Below are 22,307 nucleotides of genomic sequence, written 5' to 3' on the forward strand. Positions count from 1 at the left end.
TGCCGGGCGATAATCTTGGGCAGGGGGTGCACGAGGGGGTTTTACAGTGGTGTGCCCAGAAGAATATTCATGCTGGGCGGTAATCTTGGGCAGGGGGTGCACGAGGGGGCTTCCAACCCCACTTAATAGCAGGGGGAGTTTGAGGGGGTGGGGGGGTATCATCCCCCCTGGGGAGAAAATTATTGGTTTCTTTTTTTTGATCTCTGTACAAAATGACGCTATGATGAGTACGTTTGATGGATGAATGATAGACATGCCCATCTCAATCAGTAAATTGACATTTTAAAGACCATTTATTAATTATATTCCATTAAAAATATAAAGCAAAACAAGCATAACATAACCAAAATATTTGTCAGCTAAACTACAATGATGCAGTGCTGGTAAACAAACTAGACTAATTTAACCAGTCATGCTAGTAAAATCGCACTGATATGAACCGTTAAAAGATTCTACATATCAGATAACTCTTTGCGGCAAACAAGAAATCGAAAGTAATGAATTTCGACGTAAACATACTTATTTTAAAATGTCTATGATAGTATGATAACAGATGTATTATAGCAGATTTCTGTGTCAAACTGACCTCGTATCATTGATTAAAACACAGATCCTATTTTGTTTCGTTTTTATAATTCAAAATATAGTTTTACTTGTCTTTACTACACTAGGATCTGGAATAGTTGTTTTCATTGACGTGTTCCGAATAGTGTGAGGTATTAGCCAATGACACGGTCTGTTACGGCGAGCTGTAGGCGTGTTTTGCACGGAACTGTGGGTAATCCACTAGTAACACTAATGCTAATTGGTTAATCAATTGTCTGACGTCATAGGCTTACTTCCGCTCGTATGACCTCTGTCGTGACCTATTGCAACAACCGGTCAGATCTTCATGTAGTGTAGGCCATTGAAAGTATAAAAAACGAAACGAAATATTGATCTGTTTTTTAATCAGATTGAGTTTGACGTGGAAATATGCTTCAAGATATTTTTGCATGGTGGAAAATATTGGTACTGGACAGAAATCAGCTTCAAGATATTTTTGCCGGGCGGAAAATATTGGTGCTTGGTGGTGCCGCCAGGTAACAGTAATAGTAGGAACATCCCAGGATTTAACAAAAGAAAATCTAAAGTGTAGAATATTATGTTTTGAATATATTATAGATGATACATAGAAATGTGTTCAGGTGATGATGTATCTCATTTAAAAGAATAGTTAAAGTAAATGTTACGTTTAATTTTGATAAACCAGGCATTTCTAGTTTTATTGATATGTTAATGAGTTCCGTCATCATTCCAAATGATTTATGTTACATGTCGTCGGTGGGGAGTAAAAAGGTCATATCTGGGGTTTTCAAAACTGTTCAGGAGAGACAAAAAATTTCACAAAATTGTGACTAAAGACAGCAGAAAGGTCATCTGTTAATATAAACTACATATTTTTGTGTTTATCGTTTACAGGCCGCAATTTTGAATGGATCAACTTGGTACTTGGCATATGTATTTCTTATAACCTAAGGGTGTCAACTATTGATTTTGGTGAATGCCCCAACCCCCAGGTGCAGAGCCATGCCCAATTTTTGCCTTTAGCGCCCGAAGGCCACAATTCTGAATGGATTATCTTGGATCTTGGTATACTTATTCCTTATACCCTAAGGACGGCAACTATTGATGTTGTCATTTCAATAACAATATTTATATTGTTCCAGGGGGGTGGATGGCCGGATGATTAGCACGTACGCGCTGTATCATGAGGTCTGTCATTGAGTTAAGTGGCATGGGTTTTCACTGGGTCCTCCGGTTTTCTCCCACTGCTAAAGACCCCTATGCGCAAGCTAATTAGTGAAGTAAAATTGAACCATGTGTTAGTCCCAAAATGACCTAGTTGTGTCGAGTGAACGTTAAACCCCATTTCTCTCTCTATCACACCCAATTTTTGTATTTATCGTCTACAGGCTGCAATTCTGAATGGATCATCTTGAAACTTTGCATATTTATTCCTTATAACGTAAAGACAGCAACTATTTATTTTGGTGCATGCCCCGACCTCCTGTTGCAGTCACACAAACCCAACGCCTAGCCTTCTTTGTCTCTTACATATTTCGTTCTCTTCATTTTAAAAAATACCATATCAATCAAAGCAGGAATGTGGACGTATATATTGCAGCGTTAGCGATGCCCTTGTTTGGTTTTTTTGACAAAAATTTTACGCGTAAGCTCTTGCGAGAATCCTGGTTCGAATTAGATTCGGAGTTTCGCTTGAGTTTCTAGCCCTGTCTATTTGGTGTCTTTTTTGGGGGGTGTGGAGTTTACTTTTAGATGCATTTAAGCCCAGGTGTTCTTCGTTTCTAAAAGTTATTAGCTTTACGTTGTTATCCGTTCTCTATGTTCCTGAATTATATAATTTTCAAATATAAGGTTTCGTAGTTTCGGTAGTCTCCTCTTTTCTTGCTTTCACTTTCCTACAATGTGTAAAATGTAGATCATCCTCATCCAAGCTCAGATTGGCATGTCCTAGGTCCTTTTACCTTGGCGCAAAACTGGGATCTTTGCCCAAGTCATCTGAATCTAGAGACTCCTCGTCACTCAATACACTGTAAGCTACAGCTTGTTGGGGTGTTAAATCGTCTGTAGTCCATAATCTAGAACTTGTTGACGGGATAAATCGACAACTGTACGGGTACTATTTAATGTAGGGCTGTTTTCCTTGTCATGAAGAACCCCAGATACCGTCGAAACAGATGTGCTTGAAATTAGTGATATTTGGACCAGGCGTATTCCTTGTGAAAGAGTTTTGTCCGTTGACATCATCCACCAAGAACGTATCGTTTTTCCATAACCTGAAACAAAACAAATTGTAGTTAAATACCATGCAGATTACCCTAAATGTACTATATCGTCAATTCAAAATATATTTAGAATAGAACAAATAAAATGCAAAATATCATATTTCTCTAAATTTAGTTTTAGGACTGTGCTAAAGGTTAATATAATTGTTTTAATACCAGATTACTTCATTGAGAGTTATAAAAAAGAGTTAGGTTGGATATTGTAATGCATATTGGGTTTCATATTGAATATTTTTCGATTTTACTGTTGACATACTTATCTGTGATGAAAGTTGACAATGACACTCCACATAAACCCACGTAAGTGGTGCCCCTCCAGTTCAGTAGCAATTCAGAAGAACCATAAAATCTGTATTATATGAAATTTCACCAATAATTACGTATTGTTTAATGGTCGAGAGCGAGACATTAAGTAATATATTGTAACAACAAGAGGACCGTCAGGTCCGAGTGTTTTTACAATATATTACGCAATGTCTCAGCTCGACCATTACAGACACTCTGCACGTGCGTTTACAGTGAAATACGTCACTCGAGTCTAATATTTGACAAGGTACGATTGGCAAGTTGCCCGTACGATTATTTGAAATAATGGTACGCCAACATCAAAGGGTGACATCACATCTGTATTTTAACTGCTGTTATTGTATTTTGTTTTGCTGGGAGCAACTCGTTTGTCACATGGCAGTGCTTCATCAAAATACGACTTGTCATTTTTTTTTATCGAATCAGGGGTTACGAGATATCAACACGTGACCATATGAATAATTTTTATTGGGCTTGATATATGACATTCAGATGAAAAGATGTGCCTTGCAATGCGGTTTCTGAAAAAGAAAAAAAAAATGCATTTCGAAAAATTTGCCACATACAACCTATTGACTCCCCACCAACGATGTGTATGTTCTGATAAACCTGGTATTCCTAGTTTATTAATATGGTTATAAGTTCCCTCATCATAATCCTTGAGTGGCAGTTACCGATTGAGCACAATTTAAAACACAATTCATATGGAAACTAATCATTTGTTTGTACACGTAAACCACAACGTTTTGACAAGTGGTTGTTTTCTATTTAATTTGTGTTGTGGTTTTTTTTTTAGTTGCACGTCATTCCAAATAATTTTAGCTAATCTTTCCATCATCTTTCACAAGTCCACAAAATCCCGAAACAGACTCTACTGAAATACAGATAATTTGTACCGGTATAAGATTATTGTTGCTGATAGATAATATTTGTTTTTTTTCCAGCTGTCAGAAATATCGAAGTTAAAGTCTTTATCTGACTTGCATCAATTAGATTATGGTAAAAATCCTCTAGTAGAACTACCACATCATCGTTTATTTATTATATTTCAACTATGTACTGTCGAATTATTAGACGGGCACCAAGTATCAAGAGAAGAAAGAAAAACAGCACAAGAGAGATTTGCTCAAGGTTCATTAATTTAATTTATCTTTTAGGTCGCGATTATTCAATTGTCTATTTCTCATGACCTGTGTTTGTGAAAAATACAGGCTACATGAGGTAATTATTAATTATTGAGATGGAATTTAAAATTTTTGAGTTTGAAGCCGGTACATGAATTAAATATTGAAAATTTGCAGCTTGATTGATGCACAAAAGTAAAATGTCTAACCCCATTTTATTTTAATATTAATACTAGTTTTTGATATTCTGCTTTGTTATATACAAGGAATTCCTGTTTGATCTTAGGGGTGTTTTTGTTTATGCCAGTTAGACTCTTTTTATTTGAATTATTGATTGTTTTAACAGAAGAAATGGGAAAACTGGAACAAAAGCTAGAAGTAGAAGAAAAGAAGAACAAAAATTTGGAAGAAACTCACCGTAAATCAGCAAGTGAAATATCAGTGAGGAATGCAACTGCTGTGCAATACAAAATGAAAGATAAAGAATCACGAGAAAAAATTAAAGATTTAGAACAAGAATTAAAAGTGAAGGAAGATCTGGTAATTTTTATCAATTATTGTAATAAAGGAAAAGGATATCAAAAGCAGACTAAAATACACCATGTAGTAGAAGGACATAATTCTTTGCTACATTGCTACAAAATAAAATTCAATAGAAAAAGTTCATGACCCACAATTTCATTGTTTTTCTGACAATTTGGAGGCTAATATATGACATATATTTCACACACTGTAAACACAGCTTTCATATCCAACATACCATCATCGATTTAGTTTAAAATTTTAATTTTTTTCTCTCCTTTTATTTTTTTTTATTAGCTAAAGAAGAAAACAACAGATCTTACGAAGGCTAGTGAAAAACATTATCAATTAGAACAAGAGTTGGCCTTTTTCAAAATTGATTCCAAATTTGACAGCTTAGGAAAGAGACCATTGGTTAATGCGAATGAGGTACGTAAAACTATTATGTATCATTATATGCCCACATTCAGTCACACTGTCTGGCTGGCCGTCAACAATTGGCTTGTGAATGTGATAGATGCTACAGTTTTTGATGGTTTCCTTTAAAATTTTGTGTGAAGCATTGCGATCATGAGATTACAAACCCTATCTATTTCTGTTCTGGAGTTATCTCCAGAGTTATACCCCACCCTTTGCCGAAAACATTTTGAACGTGATAGTTGCTCCATTTAATAACAATTTTTTTTTTCAAATTTGGTTCTAGGTATTGGGGTTATAAGAGAATAAACCCTATTGATTTTTAGCTTTCCACGACTTTTGGTTCCAGAGTTATAAAGTTTTTAAAAGATTGGCTTATGAATGCGATAAAGGCTACATTCTTTTCAAATTAATTTTAATGTGAAGCATTGTGGTCATAAAACGATGAACCCTAGCTATATTCAACATTCTGCAACCTTTTGTACCAGAATTAAGCCTCCTTTTCTGAATATGATATAGACTATAGTTTTTAACAAATGGTTTCCAATTTGTTGTTAAGAATTAAGGTCATGAGAGAATGAACGCCATCAATTTTCAACTTTCTGCGAGTAAAGTGTTGTACCATGTTCAGTCCAGTTCCTTAAAGTACTGTACTAATTCAAACTGTTGAAGAAAAATGTTGAGGAAGGACCAACAAACAAAAAGATATGTTATTCTATTATTATTACATCACTTTAATGAAAATACTGTACAATCTAATAAGATACCCGGTAATTGATGATTCCTGTATTTGATTAACCAGGTATTTGTTGCCCACAGACTGGGAAGGCAATTTGTCATTATATACACAATATAGAGTAATTCTTAAACATCACACTTTACATAACATAAACTCTTCAAGTTACTTGTATTGAATATAATTTGTGTCATGTGTTACATAACACAACTATTATTCTCTAATATCTTCTGTCAATAGATTCCATAAAACTTTTTAAATTCTCTGAATTATAAGAATGTTATCAAAGTTTTTTTTGTATCATCTAAAATTCACTTTGAAGATAATTAGATAAAATACTGACATTTGTTTGTTCTTCACTACTACAATGTCTCTATGTCCTATTTACATCTTTGAGTATGGGTTCAGCCAGGGTGCACATAAGTTTATCTATTCTATATGTAGTTAATTGTTACAAGCTGTCCTGTCAAAATTGACCAAATCATTGTACACAAGACCATTGAGTAATTACCTTATCCTGTGTTAGTTTCAAAATAAACTCAGTATTAAACTAAGTTACATTGTTTTTTGATTGAACTACTATATTTTAGCATAGAGTTTTATCTTTGTATTTTGATGACACTGATCAATAGTACTATGTTCTGTAATATGAATGTCAGTATCGTATGTTTTTTTTATTTTTACACTAGCCTGTATGGTAAATGTTTTATTGTCATCAATAAATTTGTTCTTCTTATCCTGTAGTTGATTCCACTTTATCAAACCATAATATTACCACCAGGTTTATATTTAAACATACATTGTCTCACTATAGATTTACTGATATCATTTATATGTAATAGTTTTAGTGTTCAACTAGCTGTAACAGTTTTAACTGTTTCATCTTCTACCCTATTTAGACACAGGTAACACCCTAATTCTGATAGTTCTCTTATCGTTTACCAAGGTTGTGCACCTTCTAAAGGCTCCCAGCCTTTTATGCAAAATGTGAAATAAGTATAAAGTTTTGTTCGATTCAGATGAAACTTAAACTATGTGTTAATGATTGAAAGTTCTTGTGCAGGAGTTACGCCCCCAATCTTATATACTCAAAATGTGAAATACATGTGTGTACAAATTTTGTTGGCTTTTCATGATCAGAGGCCACAATTTTTGTCTGATTCAGATGAAATTTAACAATTATTTAACACATAGTTTAAGGATCAAAAGATCTTGAATGTGTTTGATTTTAGTATGCATCTGACCTTCTGTTCTGGAGTTATACCCATTTGTGGATGATTGAGATATATAGAAAACTATATTATGTTTATATCAAATAATATATTTGTTTTTCAACAGAGTGGAGATGATGGTGGGTTGATAGGTGAAAGTCCATACATTGGGAAGGCTAGGTACAGCTCTAATCAGTATGCACAGGAGTCTTTCATTTCTTCACCACATGTCAATCAAATAACTCGTCAGACATTCAATATTTCAACACCAGATGATAATTTTGGTTTTAATAAACTGCCCTCTGTCGATAATAAATTAGTTGAGAAACAGAAAGAACTGGAACAGGGTAAGTTCTTAATTTGATTGGTTGCAAAATGCTAGAATAGTATTGTTTGTATAATAAACTAGTAATTACATATTGATAAAATGTTTATGTACATGTTTTTGTAACAATTTTTATTTTGTTATTTTTTTTTTGTGTGGGGGGGAAGGAGGTGGATTTTAGTCAGAAGTTGCAGCGAAACTGTGCATGGTGCAAATATTCTGCCATTGTAGATATTGTTCGTTTCTGTGGAATTATTTATCAAATATAAATTGGGTCATATTTGACAAACAGGAAGTGTTTTACGAATGGGACAAAATTGCCCATATCTCGGTTATTTGTCAACAGATCTTCGTTGGGTTTTCATTTTTGGATTCTTTTGTCTTATGACTTTGTACTTCAATGGCCTTTCACTATACATATTAGATTACCTCGGCCTATACTTACAACAAATATCAGAAAGTTTGACCTTGAAGTATAACTACCAATTTTGTTAAGAGCTCAAAATGGCAGGTTTTTCCACGTTAATTAGATGATATAATACTCAATAGTTCATGGCGTATATAGATAGTGAACATAACCTGACGTGACTTTGTCGATAGCACTTATATATACAGAATATATATACTAATCTAGGTAATATTTTTTTTTAAAACCATTGCAGGTAGAAATTATTAATGCAAGGGAGCTAACTACTTTTTATAGTTCCGAGTTCTGAGCAGAGCTGTTTCCTATGTATATGGTACAGAATAAAATCTCTACGCCACGCTTGATAAAGGCTATTAAAGTCTTGAAAATAAAAGTGAAATGATGATGCCACATGATGCATTTAGCCGAACCACGTCAGTACTCTTTCGGAGTTCTACTGTTCTAGTTTAGTCTTGGTTTTTCAAATTAATGGGCAAAAGTGATAATTGATAAAACAAATTGTCCTACTGCTTTAAGTTCGGTCATGACTGCTAACATGTGTGTCCAGTTTTGTTGGTTATTGTATTAAAATGATTGATCATTTTATATTTGTAGCTGACAAGAAGCTAAAAGCTTTAATGGATGATTTGGAATGGACAGAGAAAAAGCTGCTAAGAGCTACAGCTGAAATGAAAAAAATGACAAAAAGTGAGACTCCAGATCACTTCAAAGGAGATGAAAAATTTAAGATTCGTCAAAGATTAGCACGTAAAATGTCTAATGTAAGTATGACAAGAACGATTCTGTCATCTTGGTGTAACCATGGTTCAGATGAATTTATATAAGTTAAGTCTGACTTGTTTTCAAATCCCATAATTATATATTGTACATTATAATAATATGTAAATATTTACTGAATAGATAGTGTTAGAAAAGAAAAAAAACATGATTCAACACAAAACAGTATTGAGGATTAGCATTTCTTATTTGAGTTAACATATAGTCATCCAGAAATCAAAAGCTATTGTGCTGGGAATATTTGACTGAACTCCATTTGAAAGAGTCCTTCATCAATTTTTTACAGAAATATTTCCCATAAAAACTTGTAATCATTCAAAATGTTTATAAGTGAGTTACCACCCATGTGATCGAAACCTTTTTTATAACAAAAGATAAGGGTTCTGAGATTATTTTTCAAATTTGCTGGGATTTTGCTGGAATTAGGTATTTAAAATCTTTAAATGGGTACACCTCTATGAAAAAAACTTAAACTACTAACTTGTGCTAGGTGAATGTTCTGTTGCCTTGCAATCCATGTTTTTTTGGTTTTTTTGTATAGGTGACAAAATTACGAGATATGGCAACGCAAGTTGAATCAGAAATCGACAGGAAACAGCAAAAAATTCAGGAAGATAAAAAACAGCTAGGGAAGATAATGGAAGAACTTGGGAAACAGCCTAAAGAAAATAATCAGAATTATGTAAGTGTTATATATTCTGAAAGTATATTACAGCACTATATATTAGCTACAGCTTTTAACAGTTTGGTGTGTGAACGTAATAAAGGCTACATTTTTTGATGACTTTTTTTCAAATTTGCTAATTACTCGGATTATGAACCACATGGCCGATTCTCACTTAGGTATGACTGTTATTGTAGCCGACAAACAAGTTGATTGACTACTTAATTAACAAGTAATAATTAACCCGTTGTAATTTAGCCGAAAGTAGATTGATTTATGATACCATAGTGGCTGGTTCATTGTTTTACCAATCGGCTTGATTGAACAAACTCATTTCACAAGGTTTTGCTGTTGAAATGTCGTTTATTACCTCTACTTTCGATCCAAGGGGGAGGGATTATCGATATATTATGTCTCTTTTTAGCATACACTAATAGAATTTAAAAAAAAACTCTTTTTTTTTTTTGAATTTCCATGAATACCCGACTAACCACAGTCTGTAGCTAAAAATTGTCCTGTATCTTTTTTGGAATTGCAATCAGCATTGTTCGTGCCAAATTTGATGAAAATCCATGCAGACATATCTGAGAAAATTTGACTTTTGTTGTCATCAGCACCCTTTCACTGAGAAGTAGCAATAGTGTTTTTTGTATGGTCCATGGTTATAGTAGTCAACGTATCGATGAAACCATTCACTAAAAACAGAGTTCTGGCTAGCCACATCAAAGAATTTAGGCACATAAGTATGAAAAATACAAATGACTAGCCACACAAATAGCCATTTGTAAACACGTACGGACACACAGACGGAGAGGGGTGATGAAATAATACGTCCATATGACAATGTGCGCGTATAAAAATAAAATTAGTGAATATAATCCTTGAGCGGCAGTTAGCGATGGAGCACAAAAAAAAACAAAACACAATTTATAACGAAAAGGAATCACTGGTTGTACACATATAACACAACATTTCAACAAGTATACTCTTATCATGTGCTTGGTAAGATAAAAGAATACTTGTTGGAACTTTGTGAAATTTATTATAAGATTATAAGGGAAGAAAAGAACATTTTCCCTTATGCTTTGACCTTTAGATTTGAAATTTTAACTTTAAGACCTATTTATCAACTAATATAAAAAGAAGATCATTTATTCTATTTATTATTATTATTACTGGATATGATGAGTTACAGTATTATTAGATAGATATATTTTATTTTTATTATTATTTTTACAGACGCATGATGTGTTAGTAACACAGTGTTATAGTATTTAGATAGATATAACACATTTCTAATTATATTTACAAATATGATAAGTTACAGCATTTAAATATTATATTTGTTATTGATGGGTTACACTTACAGTTATATTATATTTGTTATTATAATTAGACATAATGAGTTACAGTATTATGTATTTCTAACTCTGTTACTTTTTGACCATTTAAGGAAAGAAAGCAGGCACTAAAGGTTGACAAAGAACAGCAAATAAATGAATCTAATGAAGTCTACAAGAATCTGAAAGTTGAGTTAGAAGATATGATGGATAATATAGATAGAGAAACAGAAGAAATAAAAAAATTAGAACAACAACTTAGAGAAGGTAGGCCTAAACTATACAGTTCTAACAAACTTCTATATTTTGTTTACTCAGCAGAGGAACGTAAGTCCCGTTTTAATCAATTTATTTTTCTGAATAAATTTGTTGTTATACTTAATTAATATAATTACCATGTATCTTTTTACATTTTTTAAATGAAATCTACATTTTCGAACTGGTTATAAAAGTATTTGTTGAACATTTAAAATTTGTAATCATTAGATAAGAAATTGATAATCAGTGTATTATCACAAGGGTGTGTCTTACATATTCAATTTTAAGAAAGATAGAATTACAGTCTACTATTATATCAAATTCCAACTGTCAAGGGTTCTTTTATGTGCATGCCAATGTACACAGAAATGATTTTTCATCCCATCTGAACGACTATACATTGTCCGTTGCCAGGCCCTTAGTTTTGCATCCCTGACAAAGGGGAACCATCCCGGAAAATCCTGATAAACTTTCTCAGTCAATACAGGGATAAAACATGTGACCTCCAGGTTAGCGAGCCAATGTCTTACTTATTGACTCCTGCTTGTACAACCCCCTCTTCCTCCATTGAAACAAATAGATAATTATTAACACACAGTATGAAAAATATAGAATATATATAGGAATAACTATAATTAATTTGTTTTTTTTAAAGCACCATAGATAGAATATCGGAAAAATATTTGGTAAACCATACAATAATAAAATTGTTTTGTGCAATATTTTTAGATCAGATTGAGAATAATGAAGAAATGAGACAGGAATTAGATGATGTTGTTAATGGTTTACAGGATTATATACAGAACATACAGGATCAAACTGAACTACAGAAAAAACAGTGTGATGATGTCACAAGAGAAAAAAATAATTTACAAGACAAAGTGAAACGATTGGAACAGGAATTAAGAATGTTAAACATACCAGACACTTCGCAAAAACACATGGTAAGTTCTATTGGAAAAGATATACACTGGGATTTGACTATAACAAAACTAATGTTTGGGTTCACTGACAGCACCTGTATTATAGCCATTCACATACTGATAAAGGGTGTCTTTGGTTGGGTTTCACTATAACCCTGATATTGGGGTTTTCTTACAACAGCCAATTCAACCCACCATATATTAGATTGAACGCTATTACCATATCGATTAGTGTATAAGACTGGGATTTACTATAGCCTTGATGTTTTTATTTGTTTTGTTTTCAACTGACTACACTAGTGTAGCTAGTCTTCCATATACAAGAAATTACCCACATCATTGTTGGCAACCATTTTGATTCCCCTGCACCGCAAAATGTGATCTCATAGTCCCAATTTACATGTACATGTTGGGTAATATTGGCACTATTTCTTCACCTACTTGAATGCAGTTATCTTTTATTCTGTTTTTCCATGACACTTTCATTAAAGATGCATTATGTAAGAGCTAAATCTGCGTATTGCAGGTCTTTTTTTTTTACTTCAAATTCAGATGTTATATGAATTATTGATTAAGTATTTATTCACATGCCAAAACCATAATCAACTCTCTAGAACTTCAGATGGTCCTGATTTTCAATAGATTAAAACACAACCACCATTTAATAATTTAATGGAAAAATGGATAATTGAGACTTGGTTTATTATCGTATTCACTGGTATTTGACAATCAAGGCTATCTTGTTAAACCTTCAAACATTCATAACTTCGCTCAGAATAAAGTAATTTGACTGAAAGTTTTAATTTATTCATTTTTATTATCTATTTTTGGACTATTATAGGTACAACGGCTAGCTCTTTACCTAAATCTTACATAATGCATCTTTAAAAGATCTTTTAACCTTTTATGTTGTTATTATTTCAGAATGAAGGAAGGTTAAATGAAAGTTTAGAAGTTAGAAGGCTAAATGATGAAATAAAACGACTTCAAAATACTTTAAAGGAAGAAAAGAGGAAGTGCCTAGAGGTGGTATATTTTAGGATATTTTGGTGATGAAGAGGTTGGGGTGGGGGGGGTAATGCACTTTATATGACTTATCGTTTTTTATACGCCAACATTTTCATGTGGACCTCTAGAGGGCACAATTTTTATCCAATATAAAAAAACATTTTAGTATATCACCGTTACACCCTAATGAAATGGAATGAAATGAAATTGGGTTTAATGTCCTACTTTTCTGCTCCGAACTGGGCTAATGAAGACGGGCATACGCCATACAGTGTGCTATGAGGGAATTAGGCCCTATGCGGCACTATGGCCTACTCTTATATCGAATTCCAACTGTCAAGGGATCTTTTACGTGCACGCCAATGTGTACAAGGGACCTCGGTTTTCCATCCCATCCGAACGACTAGACAGCTGTCCTTGTCAGGCCCCCTGTCCTGCATCACTGACAAGGGGAACCACGCCGTAAAATCTGGATGAACCTTCTCAGCGAATGCAGGGATCGAACACCTAATGATGCTTGAGGTCGAATTTCATGAAAATCGGACTAAAACTGTCGGACAAAATGGCCGTTCTTTGTGCGCAAATTGTGTATAAGTATGTAATGCAAAGGTTATGGACCCTCTAGAGGTTACAATTTTGATGAAACTTAAAACATATCTTTATATTCCAAAAATCTGAGTTCCTTTTGATATTTGTACATTTCAGACCATAACTTTCTGGATTATGGCCTATGATTGTACAAAAAATCGTTTTTGTTTTTAGCTTGTTTTCTGTCCATCTCTTGCAAAATTTGGGTGTATCCTGCCTGGCAGCCACTGATGGTGAAATCAAGTGGGTTAATAATCTTTTTTTTTTTGTTAATATTATATACCTTTTAATATATACAAATTCTAGGCTGACCAGTTAGTAATGGCATTACAAAATCAAACAAACAGAAAAGAAAAAGTATTATCCAATAAAATAGGAACTCAGACCAGTCCACAGGTGAGGTTTAGTTTTTAGTTAAAAAATTATAAGATATGGAAGTTGTTATTTTGGGGACATTTAAAGCTCGGGCAGTCCTATTATTTATAGTAAGTACTACTACAGGCATGATTGTTTTCCAAATATCCCCAGTCATTTCCCATTTTTCTCAAATCTGGTTTCACATGTTTGTTCAGATATTTTTCCACTTTATTCATGCTTCTTGTTTCAAAATTAGAAGCGTAATTTTGAGAGCACACTAATGTTATCAAAAATCATTAATAATTCTCCCGACAATGTCAGCGATATAAACATAAATAGTACCATTGTGACACAAGATGGCCATGTGTACAAAATCTTTTTGATTTCTACGGTATGGCTAAAGTTAGTCATAGATTAAGACTTTGACATGAAAATCTTAAACCCTCAAACTTTTTTTTATTCCATTTTTTTTTTAAAAGGCTGAAGTCATATCTGGTACCATTCGACAAACATTTGTTTTCAGTTCCATTTTCACAAGTTTCGTATTTTTCTGATTAAATGTTTCTGAGAATTCCAGTTTCCTGAAATCGATTAAATGTTAAGTTCTGGAATTATGACATAGCATTATTTGTATTTGTATTTTTAGAATGAAAGAAGATTAGATAATAGTTGGGAAGTTAAAAGACTAAATGATGAAGTTAGGCGACTTCAAGATAGTTTAAAAGAAGAAGAAAGAAAAAACATAGAGGTATAGGTTCCAAGTCGACCATATAGTCCGGTCGTAAACGGTGGTGTTAAAAGTTGACCGAAATGTTAACCATTTTTCACTCATGGCTACAATTAACCTGCGCCTGTTGGAAACATTCGTTGTGCATGCCGATTGAACCTGAATAACCTATAAGTTTGGTCACCCTACAGATGTCTTCGAACTGTGTGACGATGCTCGATTCACAGTTCGGAACGTCCCAAATTGACAGAATTGCAATCGAGTGACGCGGAAGTCAGTCCTGTCACAGTTCTGTTAGTCCCGACGACGGAGGTGGTGTGAGTAGAATTGTGACATAATTAAACACGACGAACAGGTTTCAGCTGCGTGGTTGGATGAGATATTTATATATCCAGTCGACGCATGCGTTGTAGCCCGATGTACCCATTTTCACTCGATTGTCAATATTTTTGGGATTGAGAGAATTCAATTCCGGAACGTTCAATCGAGTGCGCCCAATTATCAATGAACACGTGATAGCAAAGACAAGAGTGTGATCAACTTAAGACGGCGAAGAAGACAAATTAACGACAGATTTGACCTATTCAAAATGCCTACGCATGTTAAATAAAATAAAAAGTAATGTAATAAAATTTTGAATGTACAGAAAGGTTTATCATTTTTAAAGGGAATAACATTCTGGTGATTCGAAGTTCTATTTTCGAAGCTACATTATAAGTTCCAATTTTTCCGGTTTTGAGAAAACTGGGTATTCCGACACTCTGTGTAATCCAACATATTGTAACGATCCCATACGATGTCGGATGTGACAGAGTGCACTGTATATTGATCTCTATTTCAAAGTTATATAATCATAATTATAATGAAAGCTATTTAAATAGTTGACAGGCAATATTTTGATAATAAATAAGATGTTATTTCATAGATTCTTAGTTTAATATAGAAATTTTGATGTACACCTATAATGGGAAGTGGTGTTTAGACATGTGAATTCTCGATTACCGTACCATAAACAGATACATGAAAAATGAATGTACTGCACAAAGTTTCCGATAGTCAAAATTTTGAATTGGAAGCCTTGCATAACGATTATGCATTAGACATTTACAGTAAAGATGTTAAATTTTCTATAATCTAACATCTGTATATTTTTGGTCAAGTTAAATGTGTATGGTTATGTTTCACAAAATGATAATTTCAGGCTGATCGGTTGGTAATGGCTTTAAAAAATCAAACAAAGAAGAAAGAAAATGTATTGTTAAAAAAGACAGGAACTCAAACTGATGAACGGGTGAGATTTTAAATTTGTTGGTTTGGTTTTGAGATGCCTAATGTATATTTTTTGTTCAAATTTACATCCATCATTGTTACGCCTCACCTGGCCTCACTGGCTGTCATTATTATTTTCCAGAAGTTTGTTTAATTAAATATTAAGGTATTTGATTGAAATTTGGTACACTGCAGAGGCAGGCTACAGATCAAGTTCTTGTTTGTGGGATTCCATCAATTTTTCACTGAATTATGACCCATTGTTGACTTAAATGTACAATAAATGAAAGTTCTGTTTTCCAGAAATAGTTTAGGTTAAACTTTGAGGTATTTTATTGAAATTTAGTACACTGTTTTACATAGCTTTGTTGCAGTCCTATTAAAGTGAAAATTCAGTTTTATAGAATTTATTCCATCTAGACGTATTTGGATTATATATTCAGAGACATGTATAGATGCATATATTGTACAATTTGTTAGGGGCCGGTAAGGGACATGTATTGCTTCAGCAAATATTAAATGCTTGTTCACAATTGTCTGTTTTTCAATGCCACATTTTGCAGATTATAAATATTAATGTAAATTAAGATAATATTGTCAGTCATCAAAGTTGATAACAGAACATACAACCAATACATCCAATGCACAATGCAGAATTAAGATATATATTGATCACTGCACAACACTATTGAACAGGTGTAACACTATTGGTGTACAACAGAAGATCAGTTTTTCGTAAATATAGGATTTATTTATATAGGGAACAAAGTAACAAAATCAATCAGGATTAACCAGAGCTCTAATGTTACATCAGAACGGTCGAAATGTACCACTCTCAATTGACTAGTACATAACAGAATATTGCAGAGAAACTAATTGTGTGATAGCAACAATGTAAAAATTTTCATGTGGACATATTTTGCCGTTGCCCATGTCCGTCCGTCCACAATTTATTTGTGGATACTCTACAGGTCACAATTTTTTTCCAATTTTGATGAAACTTGAAATATAGGTCTATCTCCCAAATATCTTGGTTCCTTTGAATATTGGCATGTATCCACCATAACTTCATGGATTATGGCCCTTGATTGTACGAAAATCACGTTTTTAGCTTGTGGACACTCAAGGTCACAATTTTATAACCCAAAGATCTTGGTTCCTTTCGATATTTGGGCATATTGGATCGTAACGTCCTGAATTATGGCCCTTGATTGAACGAAAAATTATGTTTTTATACACCCCACATTTTTATGTGGACGTATATTGTCATCACCCCTGTCCACAATTTGTTTGTGGCCACTCTACATTTTACAATTTTGATTACATTTTGACGAAACTTAAAATATAGGTCTATCTCTCAAATATCTTGTTTCCTTTCGGTATTGGCATATATCAGACCATAACTTCATGGATTATGGCTCCTGATTGTACGAAAAATCACGTTTTTAGCTTCTGGACACACTAGAGGTCACAACTTTCATCTGATTTTAATGAAACTTGAAATGCATGTTTATAACCCAAAGATCTTGGATCCTTTCGATATTTGCGCATATCGGATCGTAAATTCCTGAATTATGACCCTTGATTGTATGAAAAATCACGTTTTTAGCTGTGGTTCCTCTAGAGGTCACTATTATCCGATTAAAAAAAAAACGTTTGAATATATCACCATTACACTGTAATAATGCTTGAGTTCGAATTTCGTGAAAATCGGACCAAAACTGCTGGACAAAATGGCCGTACCTCATACGCGATTGGTGTAAAATTATGGTATATCATGTTGTAGACACTCTAGAGGTCATAATTTTGATCCAATTTTGAAATACATGTTTATAACCCAAAGATCTTGGTTGCTTTCGATATTGGCATGTATCAGACCGAAACTTCCTGAATTATGGCCCTTAATTGTATGAAAAATCACGTTTTTAGCTTGTGGTCACTCTAAAGGTAACATTTTTTATCCGATTTAAAAAAACAACCTTTGAATATATCACCGTTACCCCCTAATGATGGTTGAGTTCGAATTTCGTGAAAATCGGACCAAAACTGATGGACAAAATGGCCGCCCCTCGTTTGCAAATGATATAAATATATTGTATATCAAGGTTGTGGACCCTCTATAGGCCACAATTTTTATCTGATTTTGATAAAACTTAAAAAATGCATGTTTATAACCCAAAGATCATGGTTCCTTTTGATATTCACGCATATCGGATCATAACTTCCTGAATTATGGCCCTTGATTGTACGAAAAATCACGTTTTTAGATTTTGTTCTCTCTAGAGGTTACAATTTTTATCCGATTTAAAAAGGAACATTTGAATATATCACTGTTACTCCCTAATGATGGTAGAGTTCGAATTTCGTGAAAATCGGACCAAAACTGCCAGACAAAATGGCCACTCCTCATACGCAGATGTATTTATGGTATATCAAGGTTGTGGACACTCTGCTAGCAGTTTTGATCCAATTTTAATGAAACTTGAAATATATATTTTATAACCCAAAGATCTTGGTTCCTTTTCATATTTGCGCATATCGGATCGTAACTTCCTGAATTATGACCCTTGATTGTACGGAAAATCGCGTTTTTAGCTGGTGGTCCCTCTAGTGGTCACAATTTTTATTCGATTGAAAAAAATGTTTGAATATATCACTGTTACACCCTAATGACGGCCAAGTTTGAATATATCAAGGTTGTGGACCCTCTAGGAGTCACAATTTTGATCCGATTTTGATGAAACTTGAAATATATCTTTATAACCCAAAGATCTTGGTTTCTGTCGATATTCGTGCATATCAGATCGTAACTTCCTGAATTATGGCCCTTGATTGTACGAAAAATCGTTTTTTGTTTTGCTTGTTCTCTATCTATCTCTTGCAAAAGGTAGGCAGCAATAATTGGTACACAGTTATAGAATTTATATTGGAGATTTGAGTAAAAGAATTTTCGTTCCAATAATGAGTTTCAGCTATGGCCAAATTTTCCTACATGTATATGCGAGAATCAATGTTTGTTCCCGATGCATCCAAGGGTAAAGTTTTTCTTGAAATCAGCACTAACAAACACTAGGATATTTTTTAAAGAGATTACCCTCGCTGGTTAAGTCATGAAAATTCCCTATATTTTACTCGGGAGAGATTTGATCGGAGGATGAGACTGGAAAGCTCCGTCAAAGACTCAAGTTTACAGTCTCAGTACAGCAATAGAGAAGGATTTCTCGGGCCATTGCTTTAGGAATATGCGTTATATATAGAGTTTATATACCAAAAGCTATCATATGAATTTATCTGACTGGCATAGATGTTACACAGGTTTTATCTACATACTATTAGTGTATGTAGGATTTATTTGCATCGGGAAAAGAATAGGAAACAGTAGTATAAATACAACAGGAACATAAATCAAACAGGAACTTCAATAACATAAACACGGTACATCACTAGTTTAATACAATCATTCCGCTCCCCGCCCCCTTCGTGTCACTTCTACTGAAAACACAGGGTCTTATATACCTTCAAACAGGTGAGAAAATGGATACTAACATCTTATAAGGAACTGGGTCTAAACACACAAGGTCATCATATGAATTTAGCTGACTGGCATAAATGTACACAGATCATAGCAACATTGTCAATAACATGTGAGATTAATTAAGTCTGTAATTAAAACACAACGAATACATGCTTATGATGAGGTTTCTAGCATTTTGTCACACGCGGTCTTAGAGACCATGTGTTGTGTATAAATAATTTTATATAATAAATTCGGTTTATCACTATCTGTGCTATTTTTAGAATGAAAGAAGATTAGATGACAGTAGAGAAATAAAGAGATTAAACGATAAAGTTAAACAACTTCAAAATAATTTGAAAGAAGCGGAGCAGAAACATAAAGAGGTAAGAGTGATAAGCATTATTCAAGAAGTAATGGTGTCCCACCCCAAGACAACATCCTCATTTTTTTCTAACATAAAATGATATCTAAACAATTATACATTGATGATTATACCACCATATTCATATGGGTCATTCCACGTCATTTTGACCAGCGGGGGAACCCACCGAAAGTGATTTTGCTCATAATTGTTTCATTGAAGTGTTGATTATGAAACCTCTTGATCCAAAATGTTGAAGATTTTGTAGACATTTTTCTGAGGTGAGGTGTTTCTAAACCGCTGTGCCCAAATAAATTATTTTTAATTCGAAAACTAGAAAAAACACCCCCTTGAATTTTCGATATGTTATAGTACACCTACTCATTAACCAGCAATAAAAATTTCAGTCGAATCTATTCAATTTTTATATGCCCACATTTTCATGTGGACGTATGTTGTCGTCGCCCCTGTCTGTCCGGACGTCCATACATCCGTCCACAATTGTTTGTTGACACTCTACAGGTCACAATTCTTATCCGATTTTGACTAAACTTGAAATATAGGTTTATCTCCAAAAGATCTTGGTTGCTTTCGATATTGGCATGTATCAGACCGAAACTTCATGGATTATGACCAATGATTGTACGAAAAATCCCATTTTTAGCTTGTGGACCCTATTTGATCTGATTTTGTTGAAACTTGAAATGTAAGTTTATAACCCTACAATCTCGGTTACTTTTGATATTCGAGCATATCGGATCATAACTTCCTGAATTATGGCCCTTGATTGTACGAAAAATCGCTTTTTGTTTAGCTTGTTCTCTATTCATCTCTTGCAAAATGTGGGCGTATCCTGCCTGGCAGCCGCTGGTTGTTTCCTTTAAAAGATAGCTTTAAAAAAAAGATATTTCCGTGCATGCGCACTCAACAATACATTCGAGCGCTGATTTGAGACCAGATATGGAATCGGCGTATAGGTTTACATATAACTACCAAATTTCAGCTTGGAAATTATTGATTTTTTTTTTCATTTTAGGTTATACAAAACATTACAGAAAGTTAGGACAAATCTTAATTCGGCAGTTAGTCAATTCACCATATGTTTTAAGATTGAAAAATTCGACTATGCTATTTTTGTCTACCTCTGTAGGTCATCATAGCCATTGAAATGTAAATTTTTCTGATGGTGGACCTAAAAAAACACCTGTCGTTTCTGCGTGTACATCATTTTTTCTGGAAATGCCCTAAAAATAGGTTCCCGCTTTCCCACCACAATAGGTGAAAGTTAAGATTGCTCGTTTTAGGTAAATTGAGATATTTTTTTGTAATTCTAGAATGAAAGAAGGTTAAATGACAGTTCAGAAGTAAAAAGATTAAATAATGAAATCAGACAACTTCAAAATGATTTAAATAAAGAAGAAAGGAAACAAAGACAAGTAAGCTATAGTTAAAAAATCGAAATTCGAGTAGACCAGAGCATCGCTGCTGTTCATGCAATAGTTCTCTCATCATAGCATGCTAGTTGGCATATGCCCATCTTCATTTCCCAATTGTTGTAGAAATGTCAGATATTAAACCCCATACCATTTATAAAGTTTCAAGTATGATTTGTTTTTGAATTTGTTAAATGAATTTCATTTTTACACAGGTGCAAGCCAATAGTTGTACATTATTATATTGAAACTATACCCAAAACTCCTTTCAAAATTTTTTTTATTTTTTTATTCAGAATATATCTGCATCAGGAAAAATACGTGCATCTTGCTCTGAGAGTAGTGAGAAAAGTTCTTTATATTCTGATGAGAAAGAATTATATGAAGAACTACAGAGAGAATTGATGGAGCTAAAGAGATTTATGAGAAATAAGATGCAAGAAGATGAAAGACATGTAAGAACAATCAAGTTCATTCTAAATTGAGTCAAATTAACTGATGTTCTATTCTTTATACATACTCAATTGATATTGATCTGTTTTGCCACCCTGTATGTCAGAATATTTGTCAGCCCTGTATGTTGGAACATTTGTCTGAAATTCTTGTTAACACACAATACAAAATATAGGCTTAGGTCAGAAATGTGTTAAGAAAATATTTGAATTCTTAAACATACATTATGCAAGAGTTAAATCTGCCTACTGCAGGTCTTTCTTTAGACCAGAAATGTTATATAAACTATTAATTAGACATTTATTAGCATGAAAAGACCTTAACCAACTCTCGATGCCATCTTATATGGTGGAGTTTCACTGGATTTGAATCCTATTTGCTGCTCAAATCTCATTGATGAAAAGACCTTAACCAACTCTCGATGCCATCTTATATGGTGGATTTTCACTGGATTTGAATCCTATTTGCTGCTCAAATCTCATTGATGATTAAATCCAAAATGGATAATAGAGACTATGTTTTTTATCGTACTGACTGTAGGAATAATGATCAAGGCTAGGCCTAAAGTTCAATCGCTAATATCTCGGTTCAGAGTGGAGCCATTTGACTGAAATTTTTAGCATATTCCCTTTACATTATCTAGTTAATCATTATAGTGAGAACTGATCAAGGCTAGGCCTGAAATTCAATCGCTAATATTTCGGTTCAGAGTGGA

General features: G+C 33.5%; 1 protein-coding gene across 1 annotated transcript in view; it reads left to right on the top strand.

The window, feature by feature from the left end:
* Window positions 1-22,307, top strand: part of LOC126814463 (centriolin) — a 61,238-nt gene that overhangs the window by 4,843 nt on the left and 34,088 nt on the right. The window contains exons 5-19 of the mRNA XM_050539614.2: window positions 4,100-4,286; window positions 4,626-4,819; window positions 5,099-5,230; window positions 7,293-7,512; window positions 8,512-8,678; window positions 9,236-9,376; window positions 10,812-10,965; window positions 11,686-11,900; window positions 12,804-12,905; window positions 13,782-13,871; window positions 14,479-14,580; window positions 15,761-15,850; window positions 19,627-19,728; window positions 21,041-21,142; window positions 21,436-21,594. Coding sequence (XP_050395571.1) covers window positions 4,100-4,286; window positions 4,626-4,819; window positions 5,099-5,230; window positions 7,293-7,512; window positions 8,512-8,678; window positions 9,236-9,376; window positions 10,812-10,965; window positions 11,686-11,900; window positions 12,804-12,905; window positions 13,782-13,871; window positions 14,479-14,580; window positions 15,761-15,850; window positions 19,627-19,728; window positions 21,041-21,142; window positions 21,436-21,594 — 2,157 coding nt within the window. The remainder of the gene's footprint in view (window positions 1-4,099; window positions 4,287-4,625; window positions 4,820-5,098; window positions 5,231-7,292; window positions 7,513-8,511; window positions 8,679-9,235; window positions 9,377-10,811; window positions 10,966-11,685; window positions 11,901-12,803; window positions 12,906-13,781; window positions 13,872-14,478; window positions 14,581-15,760; window positions 15,851-19,626; window positions 19,729-21,040; window positions 21,143-21,435; window positions 21,595-22,307) is intronic.

This window comes from Patella vulgata, chromosome 1 (assembly GCF_932274485.2).
Source record: "Patella vulgata chromosome 1, xgPatVulg1.2, whole genome shotgun sequence".
Taxonomy (NCBI): Eukaryota; Metazoa; Mollusca; class Gastropoda; family Patellidae; genus Patella; species Patella vulgata.